Source organism: Labrus bergylta, chromosome 6 (genome assembly GCF_963930695.1).
Source record: "Labrus bergylta chromosome 6, fLabBer1.1, whole genome shotgun sequence".
Classification (NCBI taxonomy): Eukaryota; Metazoa; Chordata; class Actinopteri; order Labriformes; family Labridae; genus Labrus; species Labrus bergylta.
Genome location: NC_089200.1, coordinates 11,931,564 through 11,949,041, shown reverse-complemented (window position 1 = coordinate 11,949,041; position 17,478 = coordinate 11,931,564). Strand labels below are relative to the sequence as shown.

The following is a 17,478-nucleotide window of genomic DNA, read 5'->3' as shown; positions in this document are numbered from 1 at the left end:
AGTGAGAGCTCTTCCCTTATGTTGCTCTATCTTTGGTCATCCGCCTTGCCGTGTGTGTGAACGTCACACGTTGAGCCGCGCATGGAAGTTCGTCACCGTCGCCGTCGGACCTGCTGGATTTCTCGAGCTTCTGATCGGTTCCATTTTTGTTTGGGTTCAAATTAAGACAGTCGGCGACTTGCCCCCTCACAATAACTTGTCGATAAACAAACACATCGAGGATTTAGTCGCCCTCTTTTTTTTTTTAGACGGACCACGGAAACACTTCGGCAAAGCGAAAGTTGCGAGTCGAGATGAGTGTGGAGGCGTACGGGCCGAGCTCCCAAACCCTCACCTTCCTGGACACCGAGGAGGCAGAGTTACTCGGAGCGGACACCCAGGGCTCCGAGTACGACTTCACCGACTTCACGCTTCCGAGCCAGACGCAAACTCAAGGCCACACACAGAGCCAGCTGGACAGTCAGGTTTGCGGCTTTTAATGTCACAGGAAGGCGGCGTAAAGCGCACTTTACCGACGTTAGCCTCGGTTAGCTAGCCGACCCAGCGATGCATGTTAGCCCGCTATTATTGGATCTAGCACACCTAGCTCTGTTAGCTAGCTGTTACCGCTAGCTGGCTGCAAGCTGATAAGCCACATCCTAAACTCACAAAGTGATATTACTCGGCGTAGCACGTTTGTTTTGGACTGTACATACCGAACCAAATTCACCAGGTTACGCTGTAATAACCAAAAAGATGTGTGTAAAGATCGCTGTCAGTCACTCAGCTTGTTATTATCATGCTTTTCTTTTTGGCGCTGTGTCCCTTTTTTTTTTTTTTTTTGGCGTTAGCGTTGAGTTTGTTGGGTAAAGCTTGTGTGTGTGTGTGTGTGTGTGTGTTTTGCTGCTGCAGGTTAATGGTCCTGATGAAGGTCTTTTAAATGGTGGTCTGGATGACTCTGTGTCCAAAGCCAGCCAGCTGTTGGCCGAGCTCAACTTTGAGGAAGATGAAGAAGACACGTACTACACCAAAGACCTGCCTGTGCACGCGTGCAGGTACACTGACACGAGCTACACCATGTCAGGATGTCACTTTACATTTGATCACACGTGAAAATTGAAGTTGATAATACACGAGGCTCGTGTATGCTCACTCAAAAGCATGTGTTTACTTCCTCCTTTATCAAGCATGTTGTCTGTTTGGCATCCCCCAACGAAAACTGTTTTTTAAATGAGTAGAATATGGCTTTAACTGCACTTATAATTATGCTGTTTTTTTTCTACTCTTTTGCTTTTCTTTCAGCTACTGTGGGATCCACGATCCAGCATGTGTTGTGTACTGCAACACCAGCAAGAAGTGGTTCTGTAATGGACGTGGCAACACATCTGGCAGGTGTGCTGTCCACTCATGTTTACCTTTATCACCTCACATATCAGCATCAGAACATCAGCTGCTTATGTAGCCAGATAGATGTTACTTCACACCCACCTTAAAGTCTTTACAATGAAATATTACAACTATGAATGGTCTCAAACTGCCACCGCCTTTTACCTTTAAAAATGTTGAATTTGTTTAAATAGTCCGTCGTCTACAGAAACTATTATTGAAGTTGCATTTTTGAATCACTTTGTAGGTCCATCTCCCATCTGCTGCTGACATAAAGCAATGCAATGCAAATTAAAATTAGTCAAGTCTGTTTTGTTGTTGTACTAGTTATGTATGCATGCCTACTTGAAATTGATATATGCAGCCATGTAATCAAGTCACATTTTTAATGGTTTTCTTCATGGTCTTTCTGACAGTCACATTGTGAACCATTTGGTGAGAGCAAAATGCAAAGAGGTGACGCTGCATAAAGATGGGCCACTGGGCGAGACAGTGCTGGAGTGTTACAACTGTGGCTGCCGCAACGTGTTCCTCCTGGGCTTCATCCCAGCCAAGGCCGATTCTGTGGTGGTGCTACTTTGCAGGTAGGTTTTATTTTTACGTAAATTATTTTAAGTTTATATTCAATATATCTCCAGCCAAGTATAAATCAATTATTAAAAATGATTATTTAAAATAAAAGAGTACAGAAAGGCATATAAAACATCGTACAAGGCACAGCATACTGTGAGCACTGGGTTTAGAAAATAATGTCAGCTAAAGAAAGCTTTAACACTGTTCTCTAAGAACAGTTTTCCAATATTTTGAAAGTTTTCAAGAGAGGGTTTCTAGTTGAGTTTGCTGTTTAGCTCAATCCAAACTTGCAGGATCTGAAAGGTTTGAAGTTGGTGATACAGTTAGTGGTAACCATTTTTGGGTTCAGGTGACTGGTACCATGAAGTGAATTTTCTCTGATGTTTGAGTGCCAGAGGTGCAGGGCTCCAGACTAACTTTTTGCATTGGTTGCACGCAAAAAGTTAGTCTGGAGCTTGAGGCTGACTGCAGACTGCCGATAGCCTAACTCTTTTTTTTAATTTTTTTTTTAGGTGCACCAGCACAAAATTTAGGTGCATCCAAATTTTTCATTGTGTCGCCTTTAACGCCATAAGGTCACCTTTTTATCGCTCTCCATAACTTTCATATAATGTGAATGATTTTGAAACAAGAATAAGGTGTAGAGCAGAGGTGTCAAAGTCCTATTGGGTCGGGGGCCGGATTTGTTCAAATGAGACCTCAAGTGGGCCGGACTAATTTTGCAGACATTACCATAACTCTACACATGGATATATAGGCTTATGTATGATTTAAAAAAAAAAAAAGAAAAAAAAAAAGAAAAAGGTAATTGTATAGAAAATTGCATGTTAACGCATAAAATGTAAAAGTACATTAAGCAGAGGGGTTAACTCTGTCATTGCAAACTGCATGTTGGCACATGGAAATATTTAAATGTACCACATTACAGAAGAAAACATGAATAATTATGTTTTGTTTGAGATTATTATATTATGTTTTAATATTGCTATTCAAGGTTATAGAAACTTTGACACAGGCTATTATTCTACCTGCCCTGGAATCAGTGCATTACTAGAGAGAGAGAGACTTTAGATCTGTGTGTGTCAGGCCACAGCACAGTTTGCACTCGTTAAGGTTTATTACAGATAAAACCTGCTCACATGAATAAGTTCTCACAAACACACAGAGTGTCTTTGATGCATCTTCGGGTATTTTTAGTATTAGGCATTATAAAATGATAACATGTTTCCAAACCAACAGACTTGAATTTATCCTTCAGTGTTGCGCACTGCAGTCTGATCAGCTCTGTGTGGAGTGCACGTTCTTCAACTAAGTAGACTCAGTTTGAACGACTTTTGCTGAGTCTGGCAGTCCGTTCTTCAGTTGTTATTAATTTATATTCACTGGTTTTACAATAACCAGAGGTAAAATAAGTCTATCATCAGGTTCAACACTGGTGTCTGCAACCTACACTTAGTCTGGATGTGAGGATTGAGGGCTCCGTGTCTTGGCTGGATGGACTCTCAGTAGTGGGGATGGATGGAATGACAGTAGTAGGGCTGGTTGTAACAGTAGGCTTAGTTTTCTTAATGAAAAAACTTTCAATGTTTCTACCTCTCTTCATTTTCCCTCGTTTTGCCGCATTTATTTTCTTTTTCCGTTTCAGTTAGGCTACTCTGGCGCTCAGGTCGTTTGCTATTTTTAAACACACACAACTTAGAGCAGTGAACAGGACCACAGTTAATCAGAGGCAAAGACCCGCCCAAGCTCTGTCTCTTATTGGTTTAGACCACGATGTGATCCTACCATGAGTGTATTTAGTTTCGGTCTTTAGACAAACGTGCTTATTAGTGTGTCACATTTGGGTCATTTTTACCCTTTTGAATATAGTTTAGTCTTATTTAAGTCGACGACAGCCCAAACATTGTAGTCCAGTTTTAGTCAATTTAAAGTCAAAAGATGAATCTCCATTAGCCTAATACAGATATCAATAAGGCTACAAGTTGTATTAGCTGTTTTTCTTAACTCATACACACTTGAAAAACCTTAAACATAGGTCAAGCAATAACTTTATGTATACATAGGCCTATATGTTGCTTTGAAATTAATATCATAAAACACTTGCAGGGTATATATTACTGCACTATCAATAGATTACCTAGACTAGTTAAACATAATACTGATACTCTTTAAATGAAGGACTTTTACTTGTAATGAAGTTCTTTCACATTGTAGCAGGAGTAACGTTTTCCCCAACCTCTGGCATACACTTTAGTACAGAAGAAGTACAGATTAAACCTAGAGCTTTTTATATGCCTTAATAAAGGGAAGCCTTATGAAGTTACTGATAATATACCATCCAGACAATAGTCACTCACTGATTGGGGAGGTTATCGATAGCTCGTTCAGGGCCTATATGGGCGCAGGATATTCAATCAGGCAACAATCCTGCGATTGCAAGAACATATTATTTTCAATGAAGTCGGCTATACAAATCCCCTTTATGTCACACAAAGGTTCACGCGGTAGAGCACAGGACAGATGGGCCGGAAACAGCACATCAGAACGAGCCACATAAGTCTGGATCATTTGCGCAACAGCTCGCTTTTTTCTCTCTCTGCTCTATTCAGGCGTAAATAACAAGTAGCAAACTCTGGTGTTGAAAACTGAAGCCAATGCGGAAGTGCAAAATTCTGCAGTTTGTCGAGTATCAGCTTGAGGCTGACTGCAGACTGCCGATAGCCTAGCTGTTATGTCTTTAAGCCCCATGTACAGTCCCATTGACTGTGGGTTTCGAACCGATCTCGGCCCTTTGTTACATGTTGTCCTTCCTTTTTCTTGTCTCTCTTCACTGTCCTATCCAATTAATGCAAAAATGCCCAAAAAGGCTGTTTTTACAACAGAACATGTTCACAGCTCTACAGCCTGGTTGGAAAAACAAAAATGGTCTGATAAGCTCATGTCTCCTACGCCACACACTGTACGGGGGTATACATTTTCTGATAACTCACCTGTTTGAATTCATGAAGGATAAGAATTATTCACAATAAGGTGTGTAGCTGACCTGATTGACAAGTGGGTGTGGTGTTACGGTATGTCAAGAGGTTTAAAACTCGCCTCTGCTCTTAGCCTGTCGTTAGGGTGACTAAGGTTAGGGTGAGACAGCATTTCCTGCATAGTGACTGCTATACAAGGGACTCCAGAGCCCCCTGCAGTAACAGATTGGTAACGTCACCCAGGCTTCGTCCATTTGTATTTACAGCCTATGGTTTTGTAGTAGCGTCTGACACATGCTCTGCATCCTTCTGTTTACGATTGTTTCAAAATGCTTAAATATTAATAAGTCATGTCTACAAGAGGATCGCAATAGACTCACCTGAAACAGATCAGATGGAGACAAATGCGCGTACCAAAAGAGGGATGGAAGCATAAGGTTCTGCATTGATTTCAGGTACCTGAATTCAATTTCGGTGCCTGCATGTGTGTGTTTCTATAATAGAATGGAAGGGAAGCTACGTGAGCAGATTAAAGTAGTTTGTGATCAAACCCTAAAATAAGTTTTGGAATAAAGCACAGTTAACAAAAAACATAATTTTACCTATTATAAGTAAGTAATGTTGAATATTTCTTCGACAATCGTTCCTGTTCTTCCTTATTTATTGAATGGTTATGTCACTTGTATGGTTAAAGAGCTTATATTAATAACATAGGTCAACTCTATACTTAATATTTGTATGTAATATGATAAATATCCTGCTATGTTGTCTGATGTCGATCACATCCCTGATCACTGTGCAGTTTCTAGGTATTCTTTCAAAATGGGACTGAACAGTTATACAGATTTAAGCAGTCAGCAATTTACTCTGCAGGTGGTACTTAAGGAACTCCCTGCTGATGACCTGTAACTCGTGCTTCCAGCTTTGTGGCATTAATTTAACCCTTTGTATGGTCAGAAGATCTGTGAGAAACACTCTAGGAAGACAAATCATGTGTTAAAATTAAAAAATGTGTAAAAACTTTGATTCCCAAGTCCCACACATAAACTCAGTTTCCTGTCTGTATGCAATTTGTATATCCATGCAGGCAGCCCTGTGCTAGCCAGAGCAGCTTGAAAGACATCAATTGGGACAGCTCACAGTGGCAACCACTGATCCAGGATCGCTGCTTTCTATCCTGGCTAGTGAAGATCCCTTCGGAGCAGGAGCAACTTCGGTCCCGTCAGATTACTGCCCAGCAGATCAACAAGCTGGAGGAGCTGTGGAAGGTAAGTGGGCTGACAGGCAGGGAAGCTTTCTCTCCAGGGTTACATAATTCATGGTCATGCTGTGACGGATTGTATATTTTAACAGTAAAGCATTGCAAAAGGCTTGTAAAAAGCAGCTAATTAGGGGCATTTGTTTCCACAAGTTTGGGACTGGATGTGTAAGGTACGTTTTATTGACAGTTTCTTTGATTCTCTCAGGACAACCCAAGTGCCACCTTGGAAGACCTGGAGAAACCGGGAGTAGACGAGGAGCCCCAGCATGTGCTGCTGCGCTATGAGGACGCGTACCAGTACCAAAATATCTTTGGCCCTCTGGTCAAACTTGAGGCTGACTATGACAAGAAGCTAAAGGAGTCTCAGGTACAAGGAAGCACCTTATGGTGACGTTTTTTTTTTTTTTTTTTTTTGTCAGGCATAATGCAAAACTCTATCATTTTTTAATTATGTTTCGGCATCTCAATAATTTTTCGATTAATCTTTACTTTTTCTTTTATAGACCCAAGACAATATAACTGTCAGGTGGGACCTGGGTCTGAATAAAAAGCGGATTGCCTATTTCACACTGCCCAAGACGGATTCAGGTGGTAATTCTCAATTCCTTACTTCCTCCCAGTGGTTCTCTGGTCCAGATAGAGCCCCTCCCCATCCCCATTCAGTCTTCAGAGTTGCACGCAACCTCCCCAAACCCTGCATCTTTTGGTGGCATGTGTGCTTGGATTTGTTTTTGCCTTTATTTTTGTAATAGGGTCTTGTGCTATTTTGTGCGTGCACGGTACTGTATCCTTTGGTTCATGAACATTGACCATCCTCCCTAGATTATTTGTTGTGAGTTATTTTTTTAGTGTCGAAAGATTTCTAACTTGTGTCCGTGTATCCATCCCAGATATGAGGCTCATGCAGGGTGACGAGATCTGCTTGCGGTACAAGGGAGACCTGGCCCCGCTGTGGAAAGGAATCGGCCATGTCATCAAAGTTCCTGACAGTATCCTTTATAATCATATCAGTTGTATACAAATAATTTGTTACATTACATTGTCCTCAAATCTTATCCATTATACAGGCACATATACTGGTTTGTAAAGGTATAGCTGCTAAGTTTTAACTACAAAGGTCTTGTAGAGACTGGAGGTACTTTCATGATGATGTTGATTACCTTAACTGCCTGTTTTTAAAGACTATGGGGATGAAATTGCCATTGAGTTGCGGAGCAGTGTTGGAGCACCTGTTGAAATCCCCCACAACTTCCAGGTGGACTTTGTGTGGAAGTCCACTTCCTTTGATAGGTATGCTAACATTTTATATCCTTATATTGTCAATGTGATGGAAACGTTTATCTAACTCTCTACATCACTATATTCAGTCACAGTTCATAGGACTTATCATTCATGATTAAGATCATTGGTTCTCAACCTGGGGTCAGGTTGAGACCAACTGCTTTACAGTATGTAATTGTGTATGAATTGCAGATGTCTGTCATTTTTAAAATAAAGATGTTGGGTCAATTTTACTCTGTGGGTAAAGGCTTGTAAGTAAGTGATAATGACCGACACTTGTACATGTGTTGCTGCAGGATGCAGAGCGCCCTCAAGACGTTTGCAGTGGATGAGACATCTGTGTCTGGATACATTTACCACAAACTGCTCGGACACGAGGTAGAGGATGTCACCATCAAGTGCCAGCTTCCAAAGCGCTTCACTGCCCAGGGCCTGCCAGACCTCAATCACTCACAGGTCAGACCTCTTCCCTGTATTTAAACACTTGTGCATTAAAACAAAAAGTGTGTTGTATTTACTGTGAATTATTCCTGGTGTCAGTGCATCAGTATAGCTCTGCTATTTTAAACAGGTTTGAATAACAAACAAGGTATTTGACTTTCACGAAGAAGAGCAAGCCTCTAATTAGGTGGTCAAAACCTTGCATCCGTTTTTTGTTTTGATGGGGATTTGGATCCCAAACCATCATTATAATTATGTTTAATTAATTATAAGTAGATTGAGTAGAATACCAGTACAGTTTGGTCTATTTCAGGTTAGTTGTTTTGAGAAAACGTTTGATTTCCATATTTCCATCACTTCAGCCGGTCTGAATTCTCTTTTGTTTGTTAACTATTTATTCAGGTGTACGCTGTGAAGACGGTGCTGCAGAGGCCTCTCAGTCTAATCCAGGGTCCTCCAGGCACTGGGAAGACCGTCACCTCTGCCACTATCGTATACCACCTGTCCCGGCAAGGCAACGGGTATGACACAAGGGACTTTTATAATTACCCACAATCAAAATAACCTTGTATAATGTTGTTTCATTGTTGTCACCCTGGTAACTGTATTTTAAATAACTGCTTCTATTCTCTCTCTCTCTCTCTCTCTCTCTCTTGTGTTTTCAGACCTGTTCTGGTGTGTGCTCCCAGTAACATTGCTGTGGATCAGCTGACTGAGAAGATTGACAAGACTGGACTGAAGGTTGTTAGGCTGTGTGCAAAGAGCAGGGAGGCCATTGAGTCTCCAGTGTCCTTCCTGGCTCTGCACAACCAGATCAGCAACATGGACAGGTCAGTGACATGCAGGGAAATCAACCCTAGACGAAGCTAATTTGTAGTTCAACTATTGGATCACATATCAGCAGTTTGGTGAAATTGAAGTTTTGGCAGTGTGGGAATACTTAACCCTGATTTATACAACTTATGTCACAGTTTATACTCTGTAATACACTAGGTACCAATGAGGATGGCTTCATTCAGTTTCCACTGTCAACAGAAGTTCATATTGTAATTCTACTTTGAAACAGAGGAACAAGCGATTTCTCAAAAGTCCATTTATGACACCCATAGTCCCAAAAGCTTACAGTTGCCTCAGTGTGTGTTCTCTGATTCCATCCTGATGTGTGTTTTCTCTCTGCAGCATGCCAGAGCTTCAGAAACTCCAGCAGCTGAAGGATGAGACTGGTGAGCTGTCATCTGCTGATGAGAAACGCTACAGAGCTCTGAAACGTACAGCAGAGAGGGAGCTGCTCATGGTGAGGAGGAGTTCTAAAACGTTATAACAATAAAGTTTAACATTGACATATTTGTTCATGGTAAATGCTTCTCTGTTGTAGTGCCTGGTGGTTGTAAGATTAAACAGAGAGAAATAATCTTCAATTTAATGCACATCTACTGCAGTTTTGGCCTCAAAATCTGATATTGTGTGTTCTCATTATTCTGTACGAGTAATCAATTTGGCCATAACCAGTGATGCAATAACTACAAGCTTGTTTCTTGTCTTTATGTGGTTTTCTGTGACCTGAGTTTTTTTAATCTCATGATCTTTCCCTGTTTTTTCCAGAATGCTGATGTTATCTGTTGTACTTGTGTCGGGGCTGGTGACCCACGTCTGGCCAAGATGCAGTTCCGCTCAATCCTGATTGACGAGAGTACCCAGGCCACAGAGCCAGAGTGTATGGTGCCTGTGGTGCTTGGAGCTAAGCAGGTACAAGTACATGCTTACAGTTAATCTACAATAGTTTCTGATGATTTGACTTTCCTTAACATTCATGAACAAAAACTTCCTACTTTATGCTCTCATGTCAACTCAAGCTCTGGTGTGTCACCTTTCTGTTCACAGCTCATTCTGGTGGGCGATCACTGTCAGCTGGGTCCAGTGGTGATGTGTAAGAAGGCAGCCAAAGCAGGTCTTTCCCAGTCCCTGTTTGAACGCCTGGTGGTCCTAGGGATCCGTCCGATCCGCCTGCAGGTTCAGTACCGCATGCACCCAGCACTCAGTGCCTTCCCATCCAACATCTTCTATGAGGGCTCCCTGCAGAACGGTGTAACTGCAGGTTTGTCAAAAAGCACCTACTTTTCTGGTTTAATGGGGGTTGTAAATACATTTTCCATTGAGCTGGTGCAGTAGCTTAAAAAAATAGCCACAAACTTATGTAAGAAAAGAAATGACTAATAATATATTTTTCTCCTTCACAGCTGACCGCATCAAGAAAGGCTTTGACTTCCAGTGGCCGCAGCCAGACAAGCCCATGTTCTTCTATGTCACTCAAGGCCAGGAGGAGATTGCCAGCTCTGGAACATCCTACCTTAACAGGTAACCTCACTCGTTTTTTGTGTAACTTTGTCGCAGCTCTTCATAATTTGTATTATAGAAGAGTGCATTGAATGCTGTTGTTTGGAAAGAACTAGCTCTTCTTTCCCAACTAACCTGTTATGGCTGGCTGATATAGTTACAAGGTCAACCTTAGTGGTTGATAAAGTCTTTTTCTGGTCAATCTTGTCATCGGGAATGATGGAACACTGAAGGAGGATTCACTTTAAATGAAATCAATATTCCTTGAAAGTCATGATTCTATGTTCATGAATGAATCTTGTTGGGGAGGGATGAAAGTTCAATCAGAGAAGACAGAAAGAAAAAGTATTACCGACCTTTTTTCTTTTAAAGGTTATGCAAAACTGAGGTGCCAAAGACATGACTGACATAAAAGCTACAACTAACAAATTCACTCCTTTATCCTCAGATTTGATTTCCTTCATACTGAACAGTGAATTAATTAATTGATGTTGGTGTCTTTAAGGACTGAGGCTGCCAACGTGGAGAAGATCACCACCAGGCTGCTGAAGGCTGGAGCTAAACCTGACCAGATCGGCATCATCACCCCGTACGAGGGTCAGCGCTCCTACCTGGTCCAGTACATGCAGTTCAGCGGCTCTCTGCACACCAAACTCTATCAGGTATGTCATATATAATCATGTAGATGTAGCTGTACTTCTTGTATGAAACAGATGAATGTTACCAAAGTCATTAAAAAGGAATCCTAAAGGGGGCGCTGATAGCCTAGCGGTTATGACGTGTTCACCATATACAGAGGCTATAGTCCTCAGTGCAGCCGGTGTGGGTTCGAATCGAACCTCAGCCCTTTGCTGCATGTCATCCCCTACTCTCTACTCCCAACATTTCCTGTCTCTCTTCAGCTGTCCTATCTAATAAAGGCAAAATGGCCTAAAAAAGAGAAAAAAATGGAGTCCTAAAGGAATTTAAGAAACTAAGAGACAGAGCTGAGAACACATTGGAATTCTTATAGATTGTAAACTTAAGTTATCATTTCTAGTGTTGGACATCATGTAGTCCACTGATTTTACGATGGAATCTTCCCCAAATTATCATCTCCTCCTGTTCCACTGTAGCAAGTGGAAATTGCCAGCGTGGACGCTTTCCAGGGTAGGGAGAAGGATTTCATCATCCTGTCCTGTGTCCGAGCTAACGAGCACCAGGGCATCGGCTTCTTGAATGACCCGCGTCGTCTCAACGTGGCGCTGACCAGAGCCAAGTAAAAACCTCTTATTTGTTAAAACATCAAAGGGTGTAAATGTGGCACAGTAGATTCCCTGTAGAGACTCATGATTGAATTATTCATTTTGTGCTGTGAATGAAGGTATGGTGTGATCATTGTGGGGAACCCCAAAGCCCTCTCCAAGCAGCCTTTGTGGAACAACCTGCTCAACAACTACAAAGAGCAGAAAGTCCTGGTGGAGGGACCCCTCAACAATCTGAGGGAGAGCCTCATGCAGTTCAGCAAGCCTCGCAAGCTGGTCAACACCATCAACCCTGTGAGTAGCACTCACAATTGTTTGTGTATCATCATGTTCTGGACATAAACATCGAGAGTCGGTGACAAACTTATGATGACCAAAATGGTATCAGGGAGGATCAGCTGCAGTTTTTCTCATCCTTGAATCAGACACAGAATGAATAACAGGTATTCACACATTTGTTAGTCATTTCACCTGTTCACACACATCAAACTGAAGTGTGTACCTGTGTAGAGGAGAGCAATAAGTGGATTAATGGATAATAGAGTGACATACTCAGGTCAAGGGCCGATAATCAGTAATTGAAGGCTTAATTCTCTGAAGTATGCAGCTGTTCAAAATAGTTATTGTGTAATGTTTTCCAGGGGGGACGTTTTATGAGCACTGCGATGTACGACGCCCGTGAGGCCCTCATCCCTGGCTCAGCCTACGACCGCAGCAATACTGGTATGTATTTAATATCGTGTGGTTTGAAAAACTGTCAAGTTAAACTATGTCTGTCCATAAACCACAAATCTCATGGTTCAGTTCGGATCACCAATTTTTATCACGGATCAGATTGCCCCAAAAAAACAAAGATATTTATGATATAACCTTTCTACTCAAACTTTGCATTTTTACAGCATTAAAATTCAAAATGCATCTCATTGAAAATACTGAAAATCTGAGCTCAACAGTCATTAATAATATTAACACACAAACACTCATAACACTTAAAGGGGACAAAGGTTTTTTAAACAGGAGCTCTGTATCGTCTACCTGAGGGGAGGAATATCAGTATTTGTTACCTCACGTCAGTGCCATCAACTTTTCAAACAAAACACAGAAATCTTTCTGTGAATAACAAGGCTGCTGTTGTCGACAGTAATCTTTTCTTTTTTTTTTTTTTGCGTGCGTTTGGGGACTATTTCTTTGGTATTTGGACCATACACAGCTACCAACTAGAGCAGGCTGTTGAGTCACTGATGTCACACGAGACGATTGCTGCCTGATAAATACAGACGCGGTGAGATGAAACGGAGAAATGTCTCAGCAGCATTTGATACAATGATACTTTATGCCCTGTTTATAAGTTAAAGTCTGTGGAAAAAATGTTTTAAAACGCTGAACTGTCTTCCTATTATGATATTGTATATCCATTGCGCATGCACACCTCACATAAACACTGCCTTCACCAAGACTCTGACCAGGAATTGAGCGCCTATGCAATCAACTGAATCAATTCAATTACACAATGTTGATAAACTTTCCATCAATCCGTAGATCATGTGACCATAAACTGCTGGGAATGATCCGACTGGATCACGGATCAACTGTGATCCACTTCACCACTCTTATGAACCTTGATCTGTGTGTTTTCTGACAGCCGGCCGACCATCCAACATGTACTTTCAAACTCATGACCAGATTGGAATGATAGGGGCAGGCCCCGGTCACATGGCCGCCATGAATATTCCAATACCCTTCAACCTGGTGATGCCACCCATGCCTCCGCCCAGTTACCTGGGTCAGACCAATGGCCCTGCAACAGGTAGCGCACAGCAATGAGACTCCAATAAACTGTTACTGGGATATTTACAAGTTTATTTTGATACAGTTTGTAAATGGTCAAAAATAATCTCATTTATCCATTGAGGTCGTGGAGCTATGAAGGGTAAACCTGGACGTGGAGGGCGGCAGAGGCTCCGAGGCCCGGGGAACCAGGGTGGCAGTCATGGTAACGGACCAAACAGTCAGGCAAGCCAGGATGGGGCCTCCCAGTCCTTCTCCCAGGGGCCGCTGACACAGGGCTACATCTCCATGAGCCAGCCCTCTCAGATGAGCCAGCCTGGACTATCCCAACCAGAGCTGTCCCAGGTAACACCAATGTTACTCTAACCCTTATTTTCGACATCATTTTTGAGATGTATGTTTGTTGCAATAGTTCGTGTTCATCATTGGATGATTGATCGGGAATAATATAACAGCAGAAGAAATTAAATTGATGAGATAGAGCTCATATGGGTTAGATTGAAACTTTGTCTCTGTTCTCATGTTCTCCAGGACAGCTACCTGGGCGATGAGTTCAAGTCCCAAATCGACGTGGCTTTGTCCCAGGACTCGACTTACCAGGGTGAACGTGCATACCAACATGGTGGGGTGACTGGACTGTCACAGTATTAGAGTGTAAGTACATGAAGGTGTGTTTGTGTTTGAAGTTACAGGATAGTATATTAAAAGTGTGGGGTGTAGAGCAGTTTTCCTGTTTCCTTACTCAATTTATTGCTCTCTTCAATGATTGTGTGCCACCCCACCAGTTCTATCCACATACAGAATTTTAATTTTCATACCATCCACTCTTACTCCATCACTTTTTTTTGACTGAATATGTCTAACTGTGAAACGTTTAGATGTGTTTCACCTTTTCAAACTATTGAGAATTCCTCATTGTAACAGTTTCCTTCTTTCTCAGAAACTAAATGGGCTGATGATTTGTTGATTTTGTGTCTTTTTGTGTCATTGTCTGTTGATGTATCCTCCCTGCACTTCTGAGGTTTTTGTCAATCCTGTAACTAATCTAAAATGTACTCGTCTTCCATGATGTAAATGGTCTTTGTAATGATTTTGCGAGGTGCATATAGTCTAGCAGTTAGGTCGCGTCCCATGTACGGAGGCTGTACTGTAGTCCTCCAAGATAGAAGTCCGACCTGTGGCTCCTTTCCCGTATGCCATTATCCACTCTCTCTCCCTGGTTTCCTACTTTATCCACAGTCGATGCCCCGAAATATCTCTTTAACCCTTTGTTTTTTCAAGCTACACATGCAGGTCTCTGTTATTATGTTGTGGACAAAAAGTAAAATAAACTTGTTTTGTGTCTTTCAGGTCACTTGATGATGGGAGCTAGGCTTGAGCTGAGCTTAGTTCATCAGCTTTTTAATCTGGGAAATAATAAAAACATAAAATGGATACCTGTTTTCCTCTGCTACAACCGAAGCACCACCGAGTGAAAGCGACGGGATAGCGAAACCAAACCAATGACCAGCGAGTGAAATAAGAGGGTAGAAGAAGAAGAGAGCACGAACGGACGGGCAAGAGAGGCCGAGAGAACAAGAGAGAGGCAGGGACAGCTGTCCGTGCAAAGTGAAGGAAGGAAGTCGAGAAAATGGCAGCGAGTGGTCGGGCTGCTGAGGGAAAAAGAGGGGGAGATCTCAAGGGTCTCATGGGAATCCAAAGAGGCCCAACTCCCAACAAAATAATCCAGCCAACCCCTTCAACCCACAGCCTCCAGGGAAGGAAGCAAAGCTATCTCATGTTAAGATGGACATCAAAGCTTTCCAGCTGAATCTGAATAACCTTTTATCCAGACTTGCAGGGGGCATTATTTCCAGAAGCCACTGAACAAGCAACACAAAATCCCCAAGCTAAAAGCGTCAGCTACTCAACATTTATCGATTAAATTTGGTTTGTAATGGGAGGAAAGTGGCTACAAATATCTTCTAATGGGCCCCGAAAACCTCAGCAGCCTCTGAAGGGGGCAGCAGTCGACACCCTCCTGGAGAGGAAGTAAAAACACGGTTTCACGGCTTGAGACTGGGATTAAAGAGCCTTGAAGTGAAATACCTTCTGTTTGCCTCAAGAACCACTGGCTCAATCACAACCTCTTACATGGGGTGGTTTCAGCCACGTCAGTGGTGGAGCAGCACAGGGGATTTCAGACTGTTTTCCAAGGCATGACACGCGAATCCCACTGATTTCGCGATCATTGGACAGTTGTTTCTTCTCTGAAATACCTTTCTTATCACTGAGCACAAAATTGCAAAAAAAGTAATTGAAACTATCAAACATGACCAGCATTGAATATTCAACTCAGTGTCACTTGATGTTTCAGTGAAAGCTTTTCCTTATTTTAATCTTTGAAAGCAAGTGGTTGTTGATGTCCCACAGTGCTTCATGACCAGATGTCTTTCTTTTTTTTTTAACACTCTGTACGCTTAGATTGGCAAATGCTTAAATGCTTTGCGTTGATTGATTCCTTAGGAAAGACGTGGACTGTCAACACTCATCACACAAATCCCTGCTCGACATGACAGAAACCAAACATCATGAGCAAAGAAAGATGACGTGAAAGATGAAGTCGAGGCTTACAGCGGGTTGTGGCGATCGATCCACCACAGGTAAGGAGTGGAAAAGGAAGGTGGCTAACAGAGAAGATAGCATTTCCAGATCTGGAAAACATATTCAAGTCTTTGCCAGAGTTAAAGCCTTAGAGGGAAACGTGGCGTTAGGACTGTTCTGTTTCAAAAAACGACCACAAAAAAAGGATTGTGTTAATCAAGTGTCAATTACACAGCATTTTATAATACGTGAATGATGTTCCCACCCGAAATCTAAATGATGGCCATACTGCCCAGCCACAGTAGTCGAAAGATGACAAAAAGAGGGTGACAAAATAAAACATGTCTTAACATGACCGTATAATTAAGAAATGGACATGATCAGAAAAATGTTTTGGTTATGTGAATTCAGTTATTCTGAAACCTTAACTATCCCCCAGTTATTAACAGTGGGGAAGCCATCAGTAGTGTTTAGATGATGGCAAGCAGACTAAAGAAAAGTGAAGGAGAAACATGACTCAGTGCCTATAACCAATCACCTTCAGACAAACAGCTGCAGCACAAGCATGAATGTAGTTAGACTCAAACTACCAGCATAATAAACCTTCCACACCAGAGGGCTCAACAAACCCACAGACAAAAAAAAAACTTTGTTACTTTTTTTTTTTTTTTAAATCAGGCCTGGTCATGATGAGATCACTGAGCTCAGCATCAGGGTTGTTTCTCAAAGGATGGGCGGATAAAAAAAAAAGAAAAAAAAAGCCACCTTCCTTCTCTGTGGAGTAAAACGAACAGAGGCTGGTAGAATTTGTTTTTCCTTCTGTGGACTTTTGATTTGTGTAAAGCTGTTTAGCCTGCATTATGTATTTCATGTAGAGTTCTTCTGGGATGTACTTGGATCTATAACCTTCTTCCAGGAGAACTTTGTGAACCTTGGCTGATCTAAACATGGCTTTTTTCTGACGATTTGCTGCTTTGTGTCGTTTTTTTGTTTAGTTGGTTGGTTGGTTATTTAGCCATTTTGTGTAGATTTCCTCAAATCTGTTATTGTAGCATTTAGCTGCCTTCAGGAATGAGGCAGACGCTGTTTTCCTTTCTTTGTTAGTTTTGTGTCTTCTCCTTTACTCTGAGGGATTGTAGTTTATTAACTCTTCCAGGGAACATACTTTCTGATCACAGTAAGAATGTACTTCACTGTTGTTTAGCCTTCTCATCTCAGCCGTCATGTGACAATCATGTTACGAGTACATGTTGCCATGTTTAATTGACTTAGAAGTAGTTGTTTTGTTGACGGTGTGCGAAAATATCACCCTGTTCCACCACTGAAATCCTAACATGTTATAGCTTTAAAAACCTGCTGCCGTAATATTATTGCTTTGCTGTTCTTTTTCCATCTTCTGAGCCATAATGAATTTGAACATGTGCAGTGATCATTAAAAAAAGTGATTCATCTGTAGATTAGTTGTAAAACATTTGGATCCAGACTCTTGATTCTCATCAGGAGGCAAAAATGTAATCAATGGCCAAGAGAGCTCAGTATGATGTAAATAATTTGAAATTGTCTTTTTTGCAGTGAAGTTTGATCACATGGTTGTTTCTTGTTAAACTGAATCAATAAAGGCTTTCAATTTGAG

The 17,478-nt window shown here is 41.7% G+C and overlaps 1 protein-coding gene across 2 annotated transcripts; it reads left to right on the top strand.

The window, feature by feature from the left end:
• The first annotated feature begins 72 nt into the window (after positions 1-72).
• Positions 73-17,477, top strand: LOC110000154 (UPF1 RNA helicase and ATPase). 2 transcript variants are annotated; one of them, XM_065955750.1, is made up of 24 exons: positions 73-464; positions 892-1,034; positions 1,282-1,371; positions 1,782-1,949; positions 6,001-6,181; positions 6,380-6,541; positions 6,678-6,762; positions 7,065-7,163; positions 7,356-7,464; positions 7,752-7,911; positions 8,299-8,417; positions 8,562-8,726; positions 9,076-9,190; positions 9,499-9,642; positions 9,778-9,991; positions 10,134-10,251; positions 10,736-10,892; positions 11,346-11,488; positions 11,594-11,768; positions 12,116-12,197; positions 13,117-13,281; positions 13,387-13,607; positions 13,794-13,916; positions 14,613-17,477. In XM_065955750.1, the coding sequence occupies exons 1-23, from the start codon at positions 294-296 to the stop codon at positions 13,911-13,913; spliced, it is 3,306 nt and encodes a 1,101-aa protein (XP_065811822.1). In that variant the 5' UTR covers positions 73-293; the 3' UTR covers positions 13,914-13,916; positions 14,613-17,477. The 2 variants fall into 2 exon arrangements, with proteins under 2 accessions (XP_065811822.1, XP_020510999.1); XM_020655343.3 differs by having other exon boundaries at positions 74-464; positions 6,678-6,765.
• The last annotated feature ends 1 nt before the right edge of the window (position 17,478 follows it).

What these genes read in the sequence shown, in the direction of transcription:
- LOC110000154 (XM_020655343.3), top strand. Translation starts at nt 294, where the DNA reads ATGAGTGTGGAGGCGTACGGGCCGAGCTCCCAAACCCTCACCTTCCTG. An exon ending in AGCTGGAGGAGCTGTGGAAG is followed by an intron (nt 6,182 to 6,379) that starts GTAAGTGGGCTG and finishes TGATTCTCTCAG; the next exon opens with GACAACCCAAGTGCCACCTT. An exon ending in CAGATCAGCAACATGGACAG is followed by an intron (nt 8,727 to 9,075) that starts GTCAGTGACATG and finishes TTCTCTCTGCAG; the next exon opens with CATGCCAGAGCTTCAGAAAC.